This window comes from Symphalangus syndactylus, chromosome 8 (genome assembly GCF_028878055.3).
Source record: "Symphalangus syndactylus isolate Jambi chromosome 8, NHGRI_mSymSyn1-v2.1_pri, whole genome shotgun sequence".
NCBI classification, from domain to species: Eukaryota; Metazoa; Chordata; class Mammalia; order Primates; family Hylobatidae; genus Symphalangus; species Symphalangus syndactylus.
In genome coordinates, this window is record NC_072430.2 from 58,944,237 (window position 1) to 58,970,923 (window position 26,687).

The following is a 26,687-nucleotide window of genomic DNA, read 5'->3' on the forward strand; positions in this document are numbered from 1 at the left end:
AAATATTGTGAAATGTCTGAAAGAGGTTTTAAAGTTGAGACAGGCCACACCTGGGTACAAATCCCTCTTCTACCCATTTTAGTTGTGCCAGCTTGGGAAAGTTACTTAACGTTTCTGAATCTCCCTTTCCTTACCTTTAAAGTAGGATAGCAACAGTTACTTCATATGGTAGTAGTTTAAATGAGTTAACACATATAAAATACCTAAAAATTACATTTTTTTCCCTCCTGGGTTGTTTTGGAAAAGACCCCGAAAAAACCAGTTTGCACTTGTTGATTAACTAACCTGAAAAGTATTTTCTTGTAATCTCTTACTAAAAATTAGTCCTGATTTACACACTATGCTATGAGCCAAAAAGCTTCCTCAACACCCAAATTAAGCAATGCTAGAAATGGACAGAAACAAATAATAGAGAATCTAAACAGAGGGAAAAATATATGAAGGTATTATTTTCACTAGAGAGTATTAAGATGTTTTTGTTATAAACATGAAATTACACCTACCACCTCTTCTTCTGTCTTTTTGGCCTCCTTTTCCTTCTCTTCATCATTTTCTTCAGCTGGGCCATCTTCATCATCACTACTGGATGACTCAAGGATTTCACTTATATCCATTTTCCAATTATCAGGAACAACTCTAGTTTTTAAGAAGATGCTTGCTTTCTGAAGCCCTAAGAGTGAAAATGTACTTCAGCAGTTGCTATGGAATTAGCAGCATAGAATAGAAAAGGCATGGCATTCAGAATCAGAAGATCTAAATTCAAATTCAGCTGTCATTTATAAAATGATACAATAAGCTTGAACATATTTCATAAGTTATAATGTTATATAAACATTTGTTATTACTTTACGGAATACTGTGAGACATCTTAATGGTAAAATATGAAAAGTTAAACTTACCTAATCACAAATCAAATATTATATCTAGACATTAAAAAAAAATCAAGTAAGAGTGGATATCAACTCTAAACAGTTAAAATGGTGGCACCAGAGAGTATCAGTCTTGCTTTATTCGCTAATTTCCAAATAGAGCCACAACATAAAATAATGGGGTAATTCATCTTTATTTTACCTGGTTTAGTGGAGAGCTCAGATTCTGGTAGATTGAGAATGTCTACTTCCTTAATGTCCTTTCTTGCTATAGAGTAACTAATTATCAAGAAGAAGGGGAGGAAAACAATTTATTCAATAAAAATAATCACTTAAATAGTCCATGTTAACATACAGAAAAATAAAAACCTCAAAATCAAAATATTGTCTATAAAATGTTTTTATCTTAGTCCTTAACGAAAGGTAAGAAGAGGAAACACAGGCAAAGTTAGTTATCTTAATTCTGAAGTTTTATATACTCAAAGTACATTGAGAGCCTCACATTCACAATATTTCAATCTATACAATCCTCCTACAGACAGTACGGGGCAATTTATATCAGCATGATATTTTCAACACTTGTAGACAACAATGTCTATTTTAGTATTTGTGAAATTTATTTTTCATGTTAGTAAAAAAGCATATTTACTAGACAGTAATATTGAAATATTTTTATCACTGTAAGATATATTATGGCATTAAATTTTTCACAGAGAACTATAACTCAAAAAAACTTTTTTAATTTCACTTTTTTGATCACAAAGCAGAGATGAGGTTAGGAAAAAGTTTCTGTAAGTCTGGATTTTTTTTTTTTTTTTTTTTGAGACAGAGTCTCGCTCTGTCGCCAGGCTGGAGTGCAGTGGCGCGATCTCGGCTCATTGCAACCTCTGCCTCCCGGGTTCAAGCAATTCCCTTGCCTCAGCCTCCCGAGAAGCTGGGACTACAGGCACGCACCACCACACCCGGCTAATTTTTTATATTTTAGTAGAGACAGGGTTTCACCATGTTGGCCAGAATGGTCTCGATCTCCTGAGCTCATGATCCGCCCGCCTCAGCCTCCCAAAGTGCTGGGATTACAGGCGGCAGCAGCAACTGCGCCCGGCCCAAAAGTCTGGATTTTAATCATGAAAAAAGTCAAAATAATTGCTCTTGTAATATAGATTAAAAAATAAGCTTCGGAGTTAATAATAAATGTCACATAGTACTAGTACATGACAAAAATATAGAATTTTACAATTAAGGAAAAAAATCAATACCATCCTTCGCTAAAAAAAAAAAACTGTTCTTAATATTGTTCTCACATAATGTTGTTCACAGTCTTTATATAAAATTTATTAGTGAAAAATACCCTACGTTACAAAAAGTCAAAACCTATTAGGTAACAACTTCTCAGTTCATGAATGATTAGACTTTCAAAAATAAAGTTTTGGTGGGGGAGGTGTCTCTCATTGTAATTCCATTTTTTTTCCTCCCACGTAACATCATTAAAGGATTCATTACTCACAATTTAGAATCAATAAATGATCGAACTAAACACTGATCCTTTTTCACTGTGATGTCATCATTACAGCTGGGAGATATTACCTGAAATATAAAATAAAAACAGATTGATTCCTATTTCCTGTGCTCAGTAAAACAGTATTTTTCAAAAGAACAATTCTGGATCCCCTAACTTCTCAAATAGATTATATTTTACAAAAAACAGCTTCATTATAAATAGCTCCTATTATTAATGAATTACATACAAAAAAAATACCCTTATATGTTTTGTCTGCACATTGGCTGTCTAGAAATTTAATTTATCCATAGCCATTAGATTATAAAATGAATAATTAATGAAACACAGGGCCAGGCCTAGTGACTCATGCATGTAATCCCAGCACTTTGGGAGGTCAAGGTGGACAAATGGCTTGAGCTCAGGAGTTCAAGACCAGCCTGGGTGGCATAGTGAGACCCTGTCTCTACCAAAAATACCAAAAATTAGCCTGGTGTGGTGGTGTGTGCCTATAGTCCCAGCTACTCAAAAGGTTGGGATGGTAAGATCACTTGAGCCCAGGAGGTGGAGGCTGCAGTGAGCCAAATTAACAACACTGCACTCCATCCTGGGTGACACAATGAGACCCCATTTCAAAAAGAAAAGAAATATAAATTAAAATGTGACCAGCACTTTAAAAATATCAGGATTTATTCTAAGCTAAATTATTGTCCAAAAAATAAAATGTATAATCTGTGATGAAAATTTGGCACATAATTTTTAAAAATATACTTGAATAAGGATCTTTTTTGAAATCTGGTCATTAAAAAAAAATCTATGTTACCTTTTTTAACCAAGATATGTACAATCCTTAGTAATTAAAACAAGTTAAAACACGAACAAAGAACTTTTTAATTTCTTAACTTCTGAAAATATCTTAACAGTATCATTGGTAAATAATCTCTGTATCCTTTATAGAACTTTATATTTTTAAAAAATTGATTAAATGTATCTGTTCATGTTCTCCCTAACACTAGCCTCTCTCTGCTACATTCCAGCACCATTCACAGACCTTTGTGCACTGATGGAAATGTTCTATATCTGCACTGCCCTATACAGTAGCAGTGAGTCACATGGTGCTAAACACTTGAAATGTGGCTGGTGCAACTGAGAGACTGAATTTTTAATTCTATTTTATTTTAATTAAGTTACATTTAAACTTAAATGGCCACATATGGTTCATGGTTATCATACTGAACAGTGTATATCCAGATAATTGAATATTCTTGGCAGTCACATCAGCCATCTTAACACCAGATGGAAGTATTTTTTGTTTCTTTGCTAGGTGCTGGTAATTATTAGACTAATAATATAGCTGTGCCAACCCTCAAGGAGCTAACAGTGTACTGGAGGGGCAAACATAAAAAGATACACAAAAAGAACACAATGGAGGATAAGTACAGTGATACCACTAAGCACACAATAGTACGAAAACATCGAGGAGGAAGATTTCACCTAACCTGGGCAAGGAAAAGGTGTGGCAGGAAAAGCTTAAGGTAAATTTCAAAGGATGAGTAGGCATGACCCAAGGTCTAATTACCTTACCTATGAACTATTTAATGGCCTTCAAATAGATTCCTGCCACCTCCAGTCTTTCTAGTAACACGCCATTCTTCATTCACATTCCTAAACATGTAGCTCAAATAACATCACTCTTCTGGAAAATTCTCTGCAGAATTACGTCCAAATTCTTTAGATGAACTTTTAAAGACCCTTCTGCCCTAGATTGAAATTATGTTCGCAGGTATATTTCCTATTATTCCCCCACTCACATTTAATATTTAGCCAAAATGGACTCCCAGAGCAAATAGTTCCATGAACAAACCCATTCCTATTTTCTTTTTCTGAGACGGAGTCTTGCTTTGTTGCCCAGGCTGTAGTGCAACGGCGTGATCTCAGCTCACTGCAAGCTCTGCCTTCCGGGTTCACGCCATTCTCCTGCCTCAGCCTCCCGAGTAGCTGGGACTACAGGTGCCCGCCACCATGCCTGGCTAATTTTTTGTGTTTTTACTAGAGACGGGGTTTCACCATGTTAGCCAGGATGGTCTCGATCTCCTGACCTCGTGATCCGCCCACCTTGGCCTCCCAAAGTGCTGGGATTAGAGGCATGCTATTTTTTTTAACCTATTTTTTTGTTTTCTCTAGTGAAGCTTTGCCTACTATCTTTAAATCCTTCAAAGCTCACCTCAAAAGCACCTGCTTTCTGAAGGCTTTCTGTATTTTCCTCAAATAAATGTAATCTCTCAGGCCAGGGAGTCCTAATATTGAACATATACTACCTTATATTACTGTTACTTGGATTATTGTGTACATTATACATAAAATCATCAAATGTAAGAATAGTGTCTTGGGCCAGGCGTGGTGGCTCAAGCCTGTAATCCCAGCACTTTGGGAGGCCGAGGCGGGCGGATCACGAGGTCAGGAGATCGAGACCATCCTGGCTAACACGGTGAAACCCCGTCTCTACTAAAAAAATACAAAAAATTAGCCGGGCGTGTTGGCAGGCGCCTGTAGTCCCAGCTACTCGGGAGGCTGAGGCAGGAGAACGGCATGAACCCGGGAGGCGGACCTTGCAGTGAGCCGAGATCGCGCCACTGCACTCCAGCCTGGGGGACAGAGCGAGACTCCGTCTCAAAAAAAAAAAAAAAAAAAAAAAAAAAAAAAAAAAGAATAGTGTCTTACTTATTTTTTTATTTTCAATATCCTCTGGTAAATGATAAATCTGAGTAAATAAAAGAATTTATTTAAAAAAAAAAAACTCTTGGCAAACCTACAGTCTGAATATTCTGAATCCAAATTACTTATTTTTCTATACAACTGAAAGGTTCGAGGGACTTTCAGAATTTCCCCATATAAATTAAATCTATTATCTAGGAACTAAGTAATATATTTACATGCACACAGAAACCTAAAAATATACTTTCAGCTCTTTACAGGATTATAATCTAATTTGGGATACATTTTGTGCCACAATTATTATTAGAGATAAGTGATACCAAAATTCAAAGGGGCATACTTATGTTACGAGTATTTAGGGCCAGGCGCAGTGGCTCACACCTGCGATTCCAGCACCTCGGAAGACCAAGGCCACTGTCTGAGCCCAGGAGTTCGAGACCAGCCTGGACAACATGGCGAAACCACATCTCCACAAAAAAATACAAAAATTAGCCAGGTGCGGCAATGTACACCTGTGGTCCCAAGCTACTCAGGAGGCTAAGGTGGGAGGATCACCTGAGCCCAGGGAGGTTAAGGCTGCAGTGAGCTGTGATCACACCACTGCACTCCAGTCTGGGCGACAAAGATCCTCTCTCAAAAACAAAACAAAACAAGAGTATTTAAGGGAGACCTTCCAAAGAACATAGGACTTGAGCTGAACTTTAAGAGATATTTCAGAGGGGATGAGGAAGTGGAAGAGGAAGGAGTAGGAAGAGAAGAAAAAAGCCATTAATTCCCAATTATTTTTTATTCCTCTGTGAAATAATTCTCGTGTATCTCTTCTTCTTATTCCTTCTCTGTGTAAGCAAAAATTAGCTTTCTCTACCAATCCACCCAAAACTTGTCATTTCTAAAATCTTCCTTAAATTTTAGGTGAACCCCTCCTTTCTTACTCCATTCAGTACCAAATTGTTTAATTTACTATACAATCTTTAATAACTATGTAATCTCTTACATGTCTACAGTAAGCTTCTTGAGGGCAATACATTTAAGCCTCGTATTTGTTTATCTTCTAAGGAACTTAGAACAAAGCTGAACTCACTGCAGATCCTCAGTAAATAGTAATTAATTTAAGACAGGGATAAGTGCTTAGAGGAGTGATGTATCTTAAACACGGGGCAGTTAAAGAACTTGAGTAGAGTTTACACTAAAAATAGGAAATAAATTGAGAGCAGGGATGGCCTCAAATATCCATTTAAAAAATGCAAAACTGATCAATTAGGCAGACTCGCTGAAGGTTGTCTATTTCTGAGAATGGGACTATCATGATTAAATTGATATTTTAAAAAGATTTCTCAGCCAGGCATACTGGCTCATACCTGTAATCCTGGCCCCTTGGGAGGCCACAGTGAGAAGATTGCTTGAGCCCAGGAGTTTGAGACTGGCCTGGGAAACATCGTGAGGCTACATCTCTACAAAAAATAAAAAATAAAAAAATAGCCAGGTGTGGAGGCGCACCCCTGTACTTGTAGCTGCTTGGACGGCTGAAACAGGAGGAACGCCTGAGCCCAAAAGGCTGAAGCTGCAGTGAGCTGTGCTCATGTCACTGCACTCCAGGCCTGGGAAACAGAGTGAGACCCTGTCTCTACAGAAAGAAAAAACTATTTCTCTATAAAATTAGTAATGGAAAATTAATCTGAATTAATAGTAAAGAAAGAATTCAAGAATCAAGTTAAAGGAACCCATGGTAATGGGAATGGAGTAAAAAGCCATTGGACATATTATGAGGGAAGAATTATAAAAGAGCTCAATAAAAGGCTATAGAGAATTAAAGAATAACCAAAGGAGACAGTGAAGTATTCTGGACCTGACTACGATTATTCAATTAAAAAATCTCCAATAAAGTCCAAATTTGTTTAATACTTTCAAAATATTTTAAATGCTTTAAAAAAAATCCATTTTAAACAAATATTTAGATGGCTGATTAACTCTGCCAAGAAACTTTACTTACCAAAGCAGGATACCATTCAGTCCTCTCAGTTGCAGACACCACACTTACAACTTTTCCTAGTAATTCATCATTGAGACGGCGCTTGTCTTCATCTTCCTCTTCGCTACTGTCTTCTTCCTTTTCATCTTCAGTACTAAAAGTTAGAATACCTTGATCATTATCCTAACACAAACAATTATTCGATAGAGTATTGTGAATTTAATATAGTCAACGCAATTCCTAATGGACTACACCCTAAAGTAATAGCCTCTTCATTCTTATTGTAACTAAAGACATGGGTCCTTCCTTAGCCTCACAGAGGTATGCAGTCCTGAGCTGTCTATGGTAACTCTGAGTCCACTTCACCAGATCAATGAGTGCTTAGACTTAGGCTCAAATGCCACCACCAGCTGGGACAGAAGAACCTAATTACACCACCATTAAATACTTATTGTGCCAAATACTTTTTTTTTTTTTTAAGATTGCCCTTCTATTTTTATGCCAGATAATATAACTTTAACTTTCTAACTGGCTATGAAAATATCTCATTAAAATACCCACAAGGGTTTACTTAAGGTAACTTATCTGGGTAACTAAAGTTTACCCTTAAGTGTCAACAAATTTTAAGCATATATATATATATATATATATACACACACACACATATATATATACACACATATATATACACACATATATATACACACACATATATATACACATATATATATACACACACACACACACACATATATATATACACACATATATATATATATATTTTTTTTTTTTTGGAAATGGAGTCTTTGTCACCCAGGCTGGAGTGCAGTGGTGCTATCTCAGCTAACTGCAACCTCTGCCTCCTGGGGTTCAAGCGATTCTCCTGCCTCAGCCTCCCAAGTAGCTGGGATTACAGGCGCACGCCACCACACCTAGCTAATTTTTGTATTTTTAGTAGAGACAGGGTTTCACCATGTTGGCCAGGCTGGTCTTGAACTCCTGACCTTAAGTGATCTGCCCACCTCAGCCCACCAAAGTGCTGGGATTACAGGTGTGAGGCACCGTGCCCAGCCAAGCCTACATTTTTAAAATAAAAATAACTATGTACGCCCCATTTGAGCTCTTAATATATATTGAATTTGACATCTTCTTGAAGACATCCTGCAATATATTGATAATGTTGGAGTTTACTGAAGTATGCAGAGCTATTAACTCTTATTAAATGGCTCAAAACCAGTTAGTTCATTATATTTTTATGGTTTTAGTCCTTCTTTTCTTCTCATAGACTTCTCAGCTGTGAAACTCCACAGTTTTCTTTATTGACTGCATCTACTAATCTTTTCTGTATTTCCTTTTGATACATCTTCCAGTCAGCTGCACTCTGAGAAACCAGATAACTCAACTTGTTAAAATTAAAAAATAAGTATAAGGGAGTTTTCAGTAGAAGTCTATAGAGTTAGCTTAGAAATAAAATACTGGGTATTGAATTATTAAATATATATCATGTCCCGAGTACTTATTACACACTGATAAACTTATATACATTATCGGCTGGGCACAGTGGTTCACACCTGTAATCCCAGCACTTTGGGAGGCCCAGGCGGGTGGATCCCTTGAGGTCAGGAGTTTGAGACCAGCCTGGCAAGTATGACAAAACCCCATCTCTACTAAAATACAAAAATTAGCCAGGTGTGGTATCACACACCTGTAGTCCTGGCTACTCGAGAGGCTGAGGCACGAGAATCACTTGAACCTGGGAGGCAGAGGTTGCAGTGAGCTGAGATCACACCACTACTACTACACTCCAGTCTGGGTGACAGAGTGAGACTCCATCTCAAAAAAAACAAACAAACAAACAAAAAAAACAACAAAGAAAATTGTATACATTACCTAATACAAAAACCAGCAAGACATTACTGTTCCCATTTTCCTCAATGACAAATTGAGAATAATAATATCTTGCAGGTTTTTGTGAAGATTTGAGTTAATATACATAAATGTGGTTAACTTTAAAGAGGTTAAGTAATTTTCCCAAAGTGATATATCTAGTATATGGCTGAGTTGGGATTTCCATTTAGGGTCCTCAGAGGTCTTTTATTATTTTCTGGTTTGCAGCTTAGGTGTTATTTGACTTTGCCTTTAAAAATACTCATTATATACTCCCCAGCAGCAGTGAGTACATATCTAATACCGGGATCTTGGTTTCTAAATATTAATTCCCACTAAAATAAATAAGGGACCCCTGTAGAAATGGCCAATTCCAGGGTTGGCACAGGAAAAAATTAACATGAGCCTAGGATACCTTGTCATGCCAGAAGGTGAAAAAGTGCTCAAGAAATGGTGAGGCCATATCAAAAGAACACAGAAGCCATCCTGGAAAGGCTCCCTTGGCTAAATCTGGAACAACCGGAATTATAACCCATTAAGTAAAATTAGAATCCACAGTGTTAGGAAAAGAATTTCATTATAACTAAATGATAACCAAAAAATGTAGCAAGAATGAAAAATTAGAAAAATTAGCATTTTGCTATCATAATAGTACTAACTGATTCAGGCAAGAATTATTAGTACATGATAAAACTTGTGAATGAAAGTTTGACAGAGAATAGAATATTTAAATAGTCTCAAAGTATCTCCACACAGATTTTACAAAGGGGAAAAATGGTAACTACAATAATTCTGAAGTTGAGAACTTTGGCAGGCACCACCTTAATCAAAGTTAGTATCACCAGATATGGGACAAACTGATAATACTTCTTGCTGTGCTTTCCTTCAGGACACAACATCACTTATGGAGTATAATATATAACCTGAATCTAACAATGAGAAAACAATCCAACAAACCCATATTAGGGAACAGGTTACAAGACTATTGTCTTGTATTCTTCAAAAACGTCAATGTCGTCGGCTGGGTATGGTGGCTCACGCCCGTATTCCCAACACTTTGGGAGGCTGAGGCGGGCGGATCACGAGGTCAGGAGATCGAGACCATCCTGGCTAACACAGTGAAACCCCATCTCTACTAAAAATACAAAAAATGAGCCGGGCGTGGTGGCGGGCGACTGTAGTCCCAGCTACTTGGGAGGCTGAGGCAAGAGAATGGCGAGAATCTGGGAGGCAGAGCTTGCAGTGTGCCAACATCCAGCCACTGCACTCCAGCCTGGGTGACAGAGCGAGACTCCGTCTCAGAAAAAGAAAAAAAAAAAGTCAATGTCATGGAAAAAAAAAGGCTACAGAATTTTTTCAGATTAAAGGAGACTCAAGAACCATATAAACTAAATGCAATGCATGATCTTGAATTGGATCCTGTAATCAGGGGAACTGGGGGATGCTATAAAGACTATTATTGGAACAACTGGCAAAGTTTGAAATATTAACCGTATGATAGTAGTCTATCAATGTTAAATTTTCTAAATTTGGTATTCATACTTTGGTTATGTAAGAACATCTCCTTGTTCTTAAATATTTAATGATAAAGGATCATGATGCTTGCCACTTCCTCTCAAATAGTTCAGCAAAATAAAATTATTATTATGAAATATAAAAATAATTAGTATAGGCTGGGTGTGGCGGCTCACGCCTGTAATCTCAACACTTCGGGAGGCCGAGGCGGGTGGATCACGAGGTCAAGAGATCGAGATCATCCTGGCCAACACGGTGAAACCCTGTCTCTACTAAAAATACAAAAATTAGCTGGGAGTGGTGGCACGTGCCTGTAGTTCTGACTACTCGGGAGGCTGAGGCAGGAGAATCGCTTGAACCCGGGAGGCAGAGGTTGCAATAAGCCGAGATTGCGCCACTGCACTCCAGCCTGGCGACAGAGTGAGACTCCGTCTCAGAAAAAAAAAATTAGTATATATATAGAGAAGGAATCATTAAGCAAATGTGTGAAAAATGTTAAGAACTGGTAAATCTAGATAACGAGTATATAGACATTAGGCCGGGTGCAGTGGCTCACATCTATAATCCCAGCCAGCACTTTTTTTTTTGAGACGGAGTCCCGCTCTGTCGCCCAGTCTGGAGTGCAGTGGCGCAATCTCGGCTCACTGCAAGCTCCGCCTCCCGGGTTCACGCCATTCTCCTGCCTCAGCCTCTCCGAGTAGCTGGGACTACAGGCGCCCGCCACCACGCCCGGCTAATTTTTTTGTATTTTTAGTAGAGACGGGGTTTCACCATGGTCTTGAAATCCTGACCTTGCGATCCGCCCGCCTTGGCCTCCCAAAGTGCTGGGATTACAAGCGTGAGCCACCGCGCCTGGCCCCCAGCCACAACTTTGAGAGGCAAAGGCGGGCAAATCACTTGAGGTCAGGAGTTCGAAACCCGTTTGGCCAACATAGAGAAACCTCATCTCTATTAACAATACAAAACTAGCCAGGCGTGATGGTGCGTCTGTAATCCCAACTACTCAGGAGGCTGAGACAGGAGAATCACTCGAACTTGGGAGGCAAAAGTTGCAGTGAGCCAAGATCATGCCACTGCACTCCAGCCTTGGTGGCACAGAAAAACTCCATCTCACACACAACAAAAAGAGCATATAGACATTCATACATAGACATTCGTGTATTATTCTCGCAATCTTTAAGTTTGAAATGTTTTTGAAGTAAAAGATAAAAAACATATACTCACTTAAAATAGAAAAATCATCGTATCAATTAAAAACTTTGGGCCTGGCACAGTGGCTCAGGCTGGGCATGGTGGCTCATGCCTGTAATCCCAGCACTCTGGGAGACTGAAGCAGGTGGATCACAAGGTCAGGAGTTCGAGATCAGCCTGGCCAATATGGTGAAACCCCATCACTACTAAAAATACAAAAAAAAAAAAAAAAAAAAAATTTAGCCAGGTGTGGTGGCACGTGCCTGTAGTCCCAGCTGCTCAAGAGGCTGAGGCAGGAGAATCGCTTGAACCCAGGAGGCGGAGGTTGCAGTGAGCCGAGATTGCACCACTGCACTCCAGCCTGGGCAACAGAGCGAGACTCCATCTCAAAAAACAAAACCAAAAACAAAACAAAACAAAAAAAACTTTGGCAAAGTAACTTAAAACAAAAATAATCTTTTTGAAGTAAGAGTTGTTATCATTCCTGAGCAAATAATGGGAATAATTAAGAACAAGGTCCACTCAGGGTAAAATGTCTAACATAAGGATACAATATGCTATGGAAAGCTTACCCAAATGAATTTAGTCATCCTAACAAAATCCCTTGTTTAAGGTTATAATAATTGTAATTACAATGATACCATATATGAAAAAACTCACACAGGAAGAGAAGATCTCCTTCCTCTGTTCGTCTTCTTTGCAATTACTGGAGTTCCAAAGTGCTCTGGATTTGTTAATGGAAGCTGGTCAAGTGTCTGTATAAGAAATACATTAATTAAATCACATTTTACCTCTAGATCAGTACCTGTAGTTCAATACAAATAGTCCATCCGTGTCACCCTACCTCACTCTCTGCAAAATGTCTCTCTCCTTTCAGACAAAGTGAGGTACGTCTTAATGTTCGCTCATCACCATCATCAAACACTATAATAAGCACAAGATAACAGAGAATTTATGCACACTAATGAAATAAAAACTTAAAAGCACAGAATGCTATTATTGCTATTAATTAGAGCTTAATATTTGTAAGAACCATTATTTTAGTCATTTTTCAAAACCTTTACAATGAGCATACCATGCCATATTTTTCATTCTACAGATACCAAAAACACAGGTTAAATGGCTGCCCACAACTGCTTAAGTATTTCCATCTGCTTTTTTGATTTCTATCACTACAGAACCACCTTCTTAACTCATTAGCAACCTAGTCAAAGCATAAATATTACATTAACTGCAATCCTAGAAGAATGAACAAAAACCTGATTTAAAAAAAAGTATTATGGATTTTTCCACAAAAGTTTAATATTAGAGTACCCCTAACTTCCAGAAACTGACTCCTGGTATTGCTATTGAATTATTCTACTGCTTCTATTTATTTGCATGATAACCTACTACATGTACTGGCTGCCAAATTCTAAAGTCGTAAGATACAAGTTCTTTCTTTTGTTAGAAAAGGATATAAGTAGTCTGTTTAAAACAAAAAATTTTTTTTAAAATAAAGACAGGATTTCGCTATTTTACCCAGGTTGGTCTCAAACTTCTGGCCTCAAATTATCCTCCCGCCTAAGCCCTGAAAGTACTCGGATTACAGGCATCAGCCACTGTACGTGGCTGAGTAGTTTAGAAATAAAGGTTGAAATAAGGAAACAGAAAGATAAAAGTTTTTAGGGCAGGCGTGGTGGCTCATGCCTGTGGTCCCAGCTACTGGAGAGGCCGTGGTGGAACAAGTGCTTGAACCGCGAAAAACCAACACTCAACCATGGTTAGTGAGCCATGATTATGCCACTGGGTGACAGCAAAACCAAGATTCTGTCTCAAAAACAAAACAAAACAAAAAAAAAAAGAAGACAAATATAAAGGTTTTTTTAAAAAGAAACTTTAGGCCAGGAGTGGTGGCTCACGTCTGTAATCCCAGCACTTTGGGATGCCAAGGCGGGCGGAACACGAGGTCAGGTCAGGAGATCGAGACCATCCTGGCTAACACGGTGAAACCTCGTCTCTACTAAAAATACAAAAAAAATTAGCCAGACGTGGTGGCGGGCGCCTGTAGTCCCAGCTACTCGGGAGGCTGAGGTGGGAGAATGGCGTGAACCTGGGAGGCAGAGGTTGCAGTGAGCGGAGATCGCGCCACTGCACTCCAGCCTGGGCGACAGAGCGAGACTTCGTCTCAAAAAAAAAAAGAGAGAGAGAAAGAAAGAAAGAGAGAAAGAAACAAACTTAAAATATCATAATTACATAGAAGCTTTCTCAAATTTTTTACTTTTACTACTTTTTTTTTTTTTTTTTTGAGACAGAGTCTCACTCTGTCCCTCAGGCTGGAGTGCAGTGGCGCAATCTCAGCTCACTGCAAGCTTCGCCTCCGGGGGTTCACGCCATTCTCCCGCCTCAGCCTCCCGAGTAGCTGGGACTACAGGGACATGACACCCCTCCCGGCTAATATTTTTGCATTTTTAGTAGAGTCGGGGTTTCACCGTGTTAGCCAGGATGGTCTCCATCTCCCGACCTTGTGATTCACCCGCCTCAGCCTCCCAAAGTGCTGGGATTACAGACGTGAGCCACCGCGCCTGGCCTTTACTACATATTTTTAAAAATCATACTACTTGGCCGGGCATGGTGACTCACGCCTGTAATCTCAGCACTTTGGGAGGCCAAGGCGGGCAGACCACCTGAGGTCAGGAGTTCGAGACCTGCCTGACCAACATGGAGAAACCCTGTCTCTACTAAAAATACGAAATTAGCCAGGCGTGGTGGCACGCGCCTGTAATCTCAGCTACTCAGGAGGCTGAGGCAGGAGAATCGCTTGAACCCGGCAGGCAGAGGTTGCAGTGAGCAGAGATTGTGCCATTGCACTCCAGCCTGGACAACAAGAGCAAAACTTCGTCTAAAACAAACAAAAAAATCGTACTACTTGACTATATTTAAACATTTCAATGAAATGGGGTAAGGAATTTTACAATTTATCCCTAATATTCTCCTAATCACTAACAACATATATAAATTTTTTTTTTGAGACAGAGTCTCGCTCTGTCACCTAGGCTGGAGTGCAGTGGTGCGATCTCGGCTCACTGCAAGCTCTGCCTCCCGGGTTCATGCCATTCTCCTGCCTCAGCCTCTCCGAGTAGCTGGGACTACAGGCACCCGCCACTACACCCGGCTAATTTTTTTTTTTTTTTTTTTTTTGTATTTTTAGTAGAGATGGCGTTAGAGATGGCGTTTCACCGTGGTCTCGATCTCCTGACCTCGTGATCCGCCCGCCTCGGCCTCCCAAAGTGCTAGGATTACAAGCGTGAGCCACCGCGCCCGGCCAACAATATATTATTTTGATAATTGCATAGGTTTAACTTTTGAGACTGTATTCTGATTTTGGCATCCAAAATTTACAGTTTATTAAAAAGAAAATACTCTCAGAAGGTACCTCATTGCCCCAGGTTATGAATAAAATAAGATACAATCTTTACTTCAGATACTTAACATCCATATTCATTTAACAAGAAAGCATATATATCATACGTACCCAAAAACAATTATCAATATTTACTACTAATTTTCACAATTTAATTTTCACAATTCTACATACTTTTTTCCCTTCTAATAGAATAAGTTAGTGTTAACAAAAAGAAATTCTACATTACATTCATCTGATATCTCAGAATTTTTTAATTGGTTACCTATGAAATTATAATCCTGAATTATTTTCTTAAAAGGTTGTTTTATTAGCAAACGCTTTGCCTCAAATCCTACACTTACCTTTAATGAATAAGTTTTTTGAAAGAAAATTATATAAAAGCGTTCAACATGTTAAATATTTATCTACTTCAATCAGTTCTCCCTCTTAGACTACAGATACCTAGCTTAGATTCTTTTACATGCAGGAGACAATGTGGAAAAAAATTAAAAACTCCTGAAGCACATACTCAAAGAACCATGATTCTAAAAAAACAGCTGTGCTATATACAGTCAATGATCCAGAAATTAATGACTAGCTGCAGGCACAATGACAGGTTAAAACACAACATCCTCCAATGATTACATCACTGATCTGCACTTAAGTAATAGGGTGCTAAATATTTGATATAAAAATTATGATTCATATAGTGTCAAGTCTAACAAATTAACCACTGTTCTCTTAAAATTTTTAAATCATTAAATTATCACAAACCAAACTTAATATAATTCTTGTTAGTATTAGTATCTGTAAGTATAAGATTTCAAAAAGAATAAAACCTGAAAGGTTTTCAACTTTTCTTAATGCCTACAATACCAAAGATGACGATACTAGACACACACATACATTTAAATGGAGGTATGAAAAAGGAAAATGTGAATGTAAGACCAACACTCCAAAATTTATATAACAAAATATTTTCTATAATGTTTTATCAGTAATCAATGGCAGCCCTAAACCAAAATGTTCTGATGAAAAATTTGAACAATTTCAACATTTTAAACAAAATATTTCAGCAATTTTTGAATTTCAACAATTCAAAAATTTCAATAATCACTTTGAAATAAAATCCGATTTTTGGAAGGAAAAATTATTTCACTTAAATATACCTTATCATGGATAGAAATTTTTTTCAAAAAAAGGGATTGCTCAAAAGGGGATTATGACACAAACAACTATTTTACAGTTTTACATAGGAACCCTCCCAACTTTAAGGAACAAAAATAATTTAAGATTTATTTATTTATTTAGAGACAGAGTCTCATTCTGTCACCCAGGCTGGAGTGTAGTGGCATGATCTTGGCTCACTGCAACCTCCGCCTCCCAGATTCAAGTGATTCTCATGCCTCAGCCTCCCAAGTAGCTGGGATTACAGGTGCACGTCACCAGGCCCGGCTAACTTCTGTATTTTTAGTAGAGACAGGGTTTCACCATGTTGACCAGGCTGGTCTCAAACTCCTAGCCTCAAGTGTTCCACCCACCTTGGCCTTCCAAAGTGCTGGGATTACAGGTGTGAGCCACTGCAACCAGACTAAGATTTTTTTAATCCACAAAATTATACAAATATATGTTGAGTACTTTATAAATTTGTAATTTTTCAAGATTTTCTGAAAGAGAAATAGAAAACCCAACAATGGGGGGTGGGGGTGTGATGGCTCACACCTGTAATCCTGGTGCTTTGGGAAGCCAAGGCAGGAGAATCCCTTGAGTCCAGGAGCTGGAGATCAGCCTGGTCAACACAGCGAGACCCGTCTTTACAAAAAAAATTTAAAAATTAGCTTGGTATGGTGGCAGGTGCTTGTAGTCCTAACTACTCGAATGGCTGAGGTAGGAGGAACACTTGATCCCAAGAGTTCAGGGATGCAGGGAGCTATAATTGCCACTGCAGTCCAGCCTGGGCAACAAAGTGAGACCCTGTTTCTCTATTTCTATGTTTTTTATAAAACCAACAACATTATGAACTTATCAATCATGACATCCCTGACGATCAAAACCATGAAGAAGCTCCATCTAAAAGAAACTTCATCTCTTAACTTCCATGTTAGAGTTCTCATCTAAAAGAACACAACATTTGTAGGCACTGAAGAGTATCATTTTTGTAAGAGTGAAATAATTAATGTTGTATATAGCAAGTCTAGCTTCTTTTTAGTTCAGTCTTCTACAGCATGCTAAGAGGAAAAAAAGTCAGACTACAAGGATTTAATAATTCTATGAAATGTCTTATATTTTCCAAAAATGGCTTTTGAATAGATTGTTCATTGAGTCTAGCAGAACATACATATAACCAAAAGTGGTATCTCTGTTACTATGTTAGATATTTTGACAGTTAATTTTAGATGTGAACTTGATTGAATTAAGGAATACCTAGAGAACTGGTAAAGCAATTACTTCTGGGTGTGCCAGAGAAAACTGGCACATGTGTCAGTGAACCAAGTGGGGAAGATTCACTCTCACTGTGGGCAAGTACCATCCAATTGGCCAGAGGCCCAGACAGAACAAAAAATGAGAGAAAGGGATTTCCTCTCTCTCCTGGAGCTGGGACGCTCTTCTCCTCCTGCCCTTGGACATCAGAACTCCAGGCTCTTTGGGTATGGGACTCTGCACCTTATACCAGCAGTCCCTCAGATTATCAAGGCTTTGGCCTGGGACTGAGAATTATATCCTCAGCTTCCCTGGTTCTAAGGCTTTCTGACTTGGATGGAGCCTAGCTATTGGCACCTCAGGTCTCCAGCTTACTGAGAGCCTGTCATAGTCATTCTCAGTCCTCATAATATGATGAGCAAATTTCTCTAATACTGGGGTCTGCCACCCCCAGGTCACAAATCTGTACCAGTCCATGGCCTGTTGGTAACCAGATCGCACAGCAGGTGAGTGGTGGGCAAGCAAGCACTACCACCTGAGCTCCAACTCCTATCAGATCAGCAGTGGCATTAGATTCTCATAGGAGCGCAAACCCTTGTGAACTGCACAAGCGAGGGATCTACCAATAGGTTGTGCATTCCTTATGAGATGCTAATGCCTGCTGATCTAAAGTGGAAGAGTTTCATCCCGAAACCATCCCCCAGCACTCCCATCCATGGAAAAATTGTCTCTCAAGAAACCGGTCCCTGGTGCTAAAAAGGTTGGGGACCACTGCTCTCAGAAATCCCCTCTTGTATCAATCTGTCTATCTATCATCTATCTATATCTTATTGGTTCTCTCTAGAGAACCCTGACTAATAGGGATTAAAATATTAAAATCTATTAAGAGGAAAATGACAAAGCTGAGACTTTCACAGTAATACCAACCATACTAAACACAATAGACAAAGTAATGCCAATGCAAACAAACACACAAATCCTAACCCTAATCAGCTAGAATTCAAATAAAAGGATCTGATCAACTACTAAATACAAAGACCCATTTCCCTGTTATCACAGCACTGATACTGAAAGATAGTAAAATAATAACAGTAAATTAATTTTATCTATCTATAAATATAATTGGCTATCACTTATTAAGCTTCTACCATGTCCTAATCCTCACAACAGCCTCTACAAAGTAGGAACCATTATCCTCCTTTTATAGATAAAGAAACTGAGAATCAGAAACTTAACTGATGAGCTACAATTTAGTTAAGGGGGTATCAAAAGACATAATAGGCATGAAACAGAAGTATAAAATGAAGCCTGAGAAAGAAGTCATGAATTCTGTCTTTGGAAAATTAAGTATCATTATTGTTATATCCATGTACAGCAGTTATGGTTAACAAAATTATAGAATTCTTCACATAATGAAGTAAACATTTTAAAATTTAAAACATACGGATGCCCTAGGTAAGACCAGTAGTTTTTAAAAAAAAAAAAAAAATTATTTCATTGGGCTTGGAGGCTCATGCCTGTAATCCCAGCAATTTGGAAGGCCGAGGCAGGTGGATCACTTGAGCTCAGGAGTTCGAGACTGGCCTGGCCAACACGGCGAAACCCCGTCTCTACTAAAAATATAAAAATTAGCTGGGGTGATGGCGTATGCCTGTAATCCCAGCTACTCGGGAAACTGAGGCAGGAGAATCATTTGAACCTGGGAGGTGGAGCTTACAGTGAGCCGAGTCTGGGCAACAAAGCGAGCCTCCATCTCAAAAAAAAAAAAAAAAAAAAAAAAATTTAACATTAATAGTATGTATTTATGTTATATAACATGTTTTAAAATATGTATACATTGTGGAATGGCTAAGCAGGCTAACATGTGGATCACTTCACAGGCTTATTTTTGTGTGTGTGTGGTGGGAACACTCAAAATCTACTCTCTTAGCAATTTTCAAGTATGCAATACATTCTTATTGGCTAAAACCACCATGTTGTACAATGCAGCTCTTGAACTTACTCCTTTTAACTGAAATTTTGTATCATTTAACCAACATTTACCCAATCCCTCACCCCCAGCCCCCCCAACCAAGCTGCCCCCACCCCTGATAACCAACATTCTACTCTCTAATAAGAGTTGGACTTTTTAAGTGAGATCATACGGTATTTGTCTTCCTGTGCCTGGCTTATTTCACTTGGCATAATGTCCCTCAGATTCAACCATGTTGTTAGAAATGTCAGGATTTCCTTCTTTTTAAAAGTTGAATAGTATTCCATTATGTATACATGTTATATCACATTTTCTTTATACATGCATCTGCTCACAGAGACTTAAATTTATCCAATATCTTGGCTATTGTGAATAGTGCTGCAATAAACATGGGAGTACAGATATATCTCTGACATACTAGTTTCATTCTTTGGTTATATACCCAGGAGTGGGATTGCTGGATCATATGGTAGTTCTCTTTTTAATTTTTTGAGGAACTTCTATGCTATTTTCCATGATGGCTATACTAATTTACTTTCCCACCAATGGTGGGCAAGGATTCCCTTTTCTCCATATCCTGGCCAGTGCTTATAACCTTTTATCTTCTTGATAATAGTCATTCTAGCTGGTGTGAGGTAAAATCTCTTTGTAGTTTGAATTTGCATTTCCCTGATGATTACTGATATTGAACAGTTCTTCACATACCTGTGGGCCATTTGTATGTCTGCTTTTGAGAAATGTCTATCCAGGTCCTTTGCCTATTATTTTCATTTTTTTTTTTTAGATTGGAGTCTTGCTCTGTCACCCAGGCTGGAGTGCAGTGGCATCATCTTGGCTCACTGCAATCTCTGCCTCCACGGTTCAAGCAATTCTCCTGCCTCAGCCTCCCAAGTAGCTGGGATTACAGGCATGCACCACCATGGCCAGCTAATTTTTGTATTTTTAGTAGAGATGGGGTTTCACCATGTTGGCCAGGCTGGTCTCGAACTCCTGACCTCAAGTGATCCACCTGTCTCGGCCTCCCAAAGTGCTGGGATTACAGGCGTGAGCCACCGTGCCCAGCCTTTCCCCCATTTTTAAAATTGGGTTGTTTTCTTGTTATTGAGTTATTTAACTTTCTTATAAATTTTGGATATGAACCCCTTATTAAATACAGAGTTTGCAAATACATTTTCCGATTATGAAGGTTGTCTCTTCACTCTCTGGATTGTTACTTTTGCTGTATGGAAGCTATTTAGTTTGATGTAATCCCAGTTGTCTAGTTTTGCTTTTGTGCCTGTGCTTTTGGGGTCATAAAAAAAAAAAAAAATCAATGCCCAGGCCAGTGTCATAAAGCCTCTTCCCCTATGCTTTCTTCTACCGGTTTGACAATTTCAGGTCTTAAGTCTTTGATCCACTTAGAGTCAGTTTTTGTATATCGAGTGAGATGAGGGTCTACTTCCATTCTTCTGCATGTAGATAATCCAGTTTTCCCAACACCATTTACGAAGAGACTGTCCTTTCCCCAGTATGTGTTCCTGGCACCCTAGTCAAAGATCAAATGACCATAAATAGGTGGATTTATTTCTGGGGTATCTATTCTGTTCCACTGGTCTATGTGTCTATTTCTATGCCAGTATCATGATGTTTTGATTACTATAGCTTTGTAGTATATTTTGAAATCAGGTGGTATGTCTCCAGTTTTATTCTCTTGATCAAGATTGCTTTAGCTTCAATAGTTCTGTTATTCATAGAATCAACTGTGATAACTACAGAAGTCCCTCAGCAGCTAAGGTTAAAAAAAAAAAGAAAAAAACTCCAGGAATCTGAAAATTTAAGAAATTAACACTAAAATACATAATTACATTAAAAAAATATCATGGGAATACTAAGTCTTAGGGAAGGCCATTTATCGAGACCATCCTGGCTAACACGGTGAAACCCTGTCTCTACTAAAAATACAAAAAATTAGCCAGGCAAGGTGGCAGGCGCCTGTAGTCCCAGCTACTCGGGAGGCTGAGGCAGGAGAATGGCGTGAACCCCAGGGGAGCGGAGCCTGCAGTGAGCCGAGATCACGCCATTGCACTCCAGCCTGGGCGACAGCGAGACTCTGTCTCAAAAAAAAAAAAAAAAAAAAAAGCCTATCATAGGATTAAACACATTTTTTTGGTTTACTACTTTATTTCTTAATGAATTATCTTCTAGTCAGTAGAATAGCCACCTGGGTTTGAAAACATTTTGTGGTTGATTTTGATTATAACATTTGTCATAAGCGAGTCTGACTACATTAAAAACCTTATAAACCTGCAGGACGTTCTACAAAATTTTATTAATTCACCAGTTGAATCTAAACCTCTTCTACTCAATATTAACTAGAACTTACACAAAATCTGATATAACCGATGTTCAAAACAGTAACTACAAGGTACAAAATAATGTGAATCTTAAGCACTTCTTGTTACAAAAACATTAATATAGATGATAGATTTTAGTGCTAAACTTGATAAATGATCTGTGTGTGTACATTTTCAAAGTTAATTACTAGAATTACTGAAATTTTTATCCTTTACCTTTTCCTTACTTTTCAAGTATATGTTTTTATATTACAAAAAGGCAAAATAGAGAGTACCTTCAAAATGTCTTACTGACAGTTGTATTTACCAGGAGTTAGTGGTAACATTTAACTGGACATATTAATTCCTTTTTTAAAAAACATAACTAGAGATTTGGGCTGGATAGAGATATGAATTCTAATCCCAATTTTAACACCTTTTGAATGACTGAACAGATAACACACTTCCACATATTACAGATTCCTTACCTTTAATGGCAAGGATAAGAACTATCAATGAGTAAACTATGGTAGGAATGGTAGGAAGAGGAAATACTTCTATTGCTCAAAAACAGAAACAAAAAAATCCCCTTGAGTTGATGCTGTTTACTATTCAACATTAAAGCGGAAGCCGGGAGCAGTGGCTCATGCCTGTAATCCCAACACTTTGGGAGGCTAAGGTGGTAAGATTGCTTGAGCCCAGGAATTCAGGGCTGCGGGGAGCTATGATAGTGCTACTGAACAAAAGCCTGGGCAACAGAGCAAGATCCTGTCTCTAAAACAAACGAACAAACAAACAAGAAATAAACCATTAGAGAGTAAGATATTACCAGATTTTTTAAAAACTGAGTCATACTATATCCATAATCTCTTTCAAAATTGGTTAATCAAGTTTAACAGAAGGGAAATTGATACCTGTATTAATGTAAAAAGAAGTTAATATCACTGACTCTAATGATAACTTTAGATCACTAATGATCATAACTCCTATTTGATCCAAACCAGCAATGTAGTATCCTCTTGTTTTATTTTTAATAATCTGACATAATTTCTGGTATCTCATGAAACCAAAAAGGTAACGGAAGTCATAAACACTTTGAATAAATTTCTGACTATACCCACATAATACTTTGCTAGGAACTAGAAATCAAAAAAAATTCCAGAAAAGAGCAATTATACCCAATAGGTAGTAGGTACTCACTGAAAGAAAAACACAGGGTGTTCATGACCCAAGAGGTTTTACATTTCATTTTACTGTTTTTTTTAAACCAACTGGTAACTCAGGTCATTATACTCTGATCATTATGTGATCCACTTCCTTCAATATCTAAATGTTCTTTATAGCAGTGCTATCTTGAGTTTTCTGAATGGAACTGTGTCTTTCAAAATCTTTTTATGAATTTCCTTCATGCACGTAAGTACAAAAATCTTTAATATTTTGAATTTTTCTCCCAAATAAATCTGTTTTTCCCTGTTTTTATAAGTGTGAACTACCTGCATCAGAATCACTGACATGCTTATTAAAACATTCTTGTATTGCCATCCCCAGGCCTACTAATTGGAGAGGCTTGGGGTCCTCAAATCCTTATTTTTCTAAGCAAGCACCAAGTGATTCTTATGTACACTAATGCTTGATACCTCAATTATATGCAATTAAGATTCTAAAGCTCTTTGAGAACAAGAATTATACAATTTCTTCTGTAATTATCCAACACAGAAAATCACCACAGAGAATGCTTAGCAGTGACTAGTTTTTAGAAACACTAAAATGCTACTCATGTAGAGGACAAAGGTTGCTATTCATAATTGAATAACTACTCTGGGATAAAGAAACCCAAAATGAGAAAACCTGAAAAGTAATCCTTCTGTAGAGCACGCGCATTTTATCAGCAAAGCTTCATAAGTAATGTGAGTACAACCTTTATAGTGAGTACAATATAAGGTGCAATATTAATATCTGGATATGTATCATATATTTTCTGGTGATTCTACACACATCTGTTAATTTTTTTTTTTTTTTTTTTTTTTTTTTTTTTTTGAGACGGAGTCTTGCTCTCTCCCCCAGGCTGGAGTGCAGTGGCGCGATCTCGGCTCACTGCAAGCTCCGCCTCCCGGGTTCACGCCATTCTCCTGCCTCAGCCTCCCGAGTAGCTGGGACTACAGGCACCCGCCACCGCACCCGGCTAATTTTTTGTATTTTTTTAGTAGAGACGGGGTTTCACCGTGTTAGCCAGGATGGTCTCGATCTCCTGACCTTGTGATCCGCCCACCTCGGCCTCCCAAGTGCTGGGATTACAGGCTTGAGCCACCGCGCCCGGCCGTCACATCTGTTAATTTTTATCAGGTCTTAGTTTAATAAAGCAAACGTGTGTTTACTTAATCTCTAAGAGTTAACATTAAGCTTAGTTTTTATTTGTTTTGAGATGCAGTTTTGCTCTTGTTGCCCAGGCTGGAGTGCAATGGCACGATCTAGGCTTACTGCAAACTCCGCCTCCCAGATTCAAGTGATTCTCCCGCCTCAGCCTCCTGAGTATGGGGATTACAGACGCCCACCACCACACCCAGCTAATTTTTGTATTTTTAGTAGAGACAAGGTTTCGCCATGTTGGCCAGGCTGGTCTCAAACTCTTGACCTCAAGTGATCCGCCCACCTCGCCCCCACAAAGTGTTGGGATTACAGGTGCGAACCACCGCATCCAGCCACTTAGTTTTTAAAATTTAACAACTATCAATAGCCACAACTAAGCTTCCTAAAAATATGTAGTTCAGAATAATAGCACCATTGTGAACCAACACTAAATTCTAGCAAGTCCAAGAAGAATCAAAAAGGTTCGAAAAATGTAGTTACACACAGCAAATTGGTACTACTAATAGAAGGCACAGGGTAAGACAGAGAAATTTTTAACCAAAGCATAGTTCTTCACAACATTGAACATCAACTGGATGTGAATGATTTTTATCCAAAGCAACAAATCAAGTAAACTAAAAGTAAACCTAAATGGTCATTCTTTTATTTCTACAAGAAAACCACAAAATAATTATACCACTTAAACCAAGAAATAAGTATAAAAACCAACAATGCTATAGGTTGGATGTTATCCACAGGATTGTGTAGTTTGAAAGTACTGAGAGGAGATTTGGAAATGTTACCTAATGCTATTCTCATCAACATAATGACAGCAACTACTTAAGTACTACTTTAAGGTTTTAACTTTTAAGTATTACGACACTTGTTGCTTCTTACTATTAATACAATAAAGTTATCTAAAGCCAGTATAAGCTTATGCATGGAATGTTAAGAATGCATTCATGCATTCATATTAGAAGCATCTATATTTTTCTTAAAAGTTGTTTTCTTTTCTTTTTTGAGACCGAGTCTCACTCTGTCGCCCAGGCTGGAGTGCAGTGGCATGATCTGGGCTCACTGCAACCTCCGCCTCCCAGGTTCAAGCGATTCTTCTGCCTCAGCCTCCAGAGTAGCTGGAATTACAGGCATCCACCTCTACCACCAGGCTAATTTGTGTATTTTTAGTAGAGACGGGGTTTCACCATGTTGGCCAGGCTGGTCTCGAACTTCTGACCTCAAGTGATCCACCCGCCTCAGCTTTCCAAAATGCTAGGATTACAGGCATGAGCCATGGTGCCTGACCTTGAAAACTGTTAATACGAGCACCCACACTGTATCAAAAATCAAAAACTAAGTTGCAATCACCTATTCTTGAATCTACTATGGTCAGGATTTTTTAAATCTGTAAATTGGCAACATCTACATTACTCTTATATAAAATATGTAGCAATACAGTAACGATCGCAACTATGCAATTTTAATTGCAATTATAGAAAAAGTGATCACAATCATGTGATCTTTCTTGAAGAGAAACATCAAAATAACCTAAAATAGAAGTACATTCTTGGATGAAATAGACAAAAGTGGCCAAGTTACTGCGAGATAATTATTTTTGTTACCTACAGGGTATTCTTAGAATTTTAGTCAGCTATATCCGGTAAACTGACAAGAAATATATTTCTCCACCAACACAATGATTCAGTGTATCCACAAAACACAGATATATGCAATCTCCAAATCAAATCTGTGTTAAATTACTTAATTACTTACCCACGGTATACCAACTAGCATCTGTCAACTTGCTGATAATAGCTTCCTGAAAAGATCCATCAGATGTCCTCGTTTCAACAATAGCTCCAACCTAAAATGTGAAATCCCAATTTCCTTACCAAATTTAAACAAATAAACCAAATCACTCCCACCAACTATATGATCTAGCTAAGAAAAATAAACACCATACTTATGATAATTGTATCTTATACTCTCTTAGAACTTTATCATTCATAGTACTTATCTATTTATCATGCAATTTGAGCTCCAAAACACTTTGACAAAAGTTAGGTAGCTATTATTACCCCTACTTTACACACTGAAAACTGCAGTTCAGAAAGAGAAAATAATTTGCAGAGTCCAGCATGACAGTCCAGTCTCTTAAATCTTACTTTAGAGCTTTTGCACTATATCGCATTGCCTTCAAGAAAATTAAATCGAAGAACTATAAAATTACAAGACAACCAAAATAGCATCCATTTTCTTTCACAGAAATAGTGAATATTGGATTCAGCATTTGTATTTAAGGGACCTTTTAGATAAAGCTTCACCTGGAGAGATAGGGAATGGACCAGTTGACCTTCTTTCAGTTTCCAGACCTTTGTATAACAGATATTAACCAAAGTGGTACTCTGATATAACAGATTTATTACATAAACAAATGGCCAGAAATGGATGGAAAACATAATCTAGGTATTCATTAAATTGAATTAGGAAGTGAACATAGTTTACTTGGTAAATCAGAACAACCAAAGATTGATGGTTATGATACTCAACTTAAAAGGGTAAACATCACCTCAGATACAGCAACAATGTGAAAAACAAAGCCAGGTATCCAGT

The 26,687-nt window shown here is 38.1% G+C and overlaps 1 protein-coding gene across 7 annotated transcripts in view; it reads right to left on the reverse strand.

Moving 5' to 3' along the window:
* The window catches only part of ARID4A (AT-rich interaction domain 4A), a 76,899-nt gene that overhangs the window by 43,462 nt on the left and 6,750 nt on the right, over window positions 1–26,687 (reverse strand). For 5 of the 7 annotated variants that reach the window (XR_008659472.2, XM_055289235.2, XM_055289234.2 and 2 more), the window contains exons 5-11: window positions 25,848–25,938; window positions 12,486–12,565; window positions 12,302–12,396; window positions 7,070–7,202; window positions 2,374–2,453; window positions 1,072–1,148; window positions 504–670 (exon numbers count right to left, since the gene is read on the reverse strand). Coding sequence is in view for 6 of the 7 variants with exons in the window: in XM_055289235.2 (XP_055145210.1) it covers window positions 504–670; window positions 1,072–1,148; window positions 2,374–2,453; window positions 7,070–7,202; window positions 12,302–12,396; window positions 12,486–12,565; window positions 25,848–25,938 (723 nt within the window). In the remaining variant the exon portion in view is untranslated. Of the gene's footprint in view, window positions 1–503; window positions 671–1,071; window positions 1,149–2,373; window positions 2,454–6,437; window positions 6,891–7,069; window positions 7,203–12,301; window positions 12,397–12,485; window positions 12,566–25,847; window positions 25,939–26,687 lie in introns of those variants that run through there. The other 2 variants (XM_055289236.2, XM_063645532.1) reach the window with 2 other exon arrangements.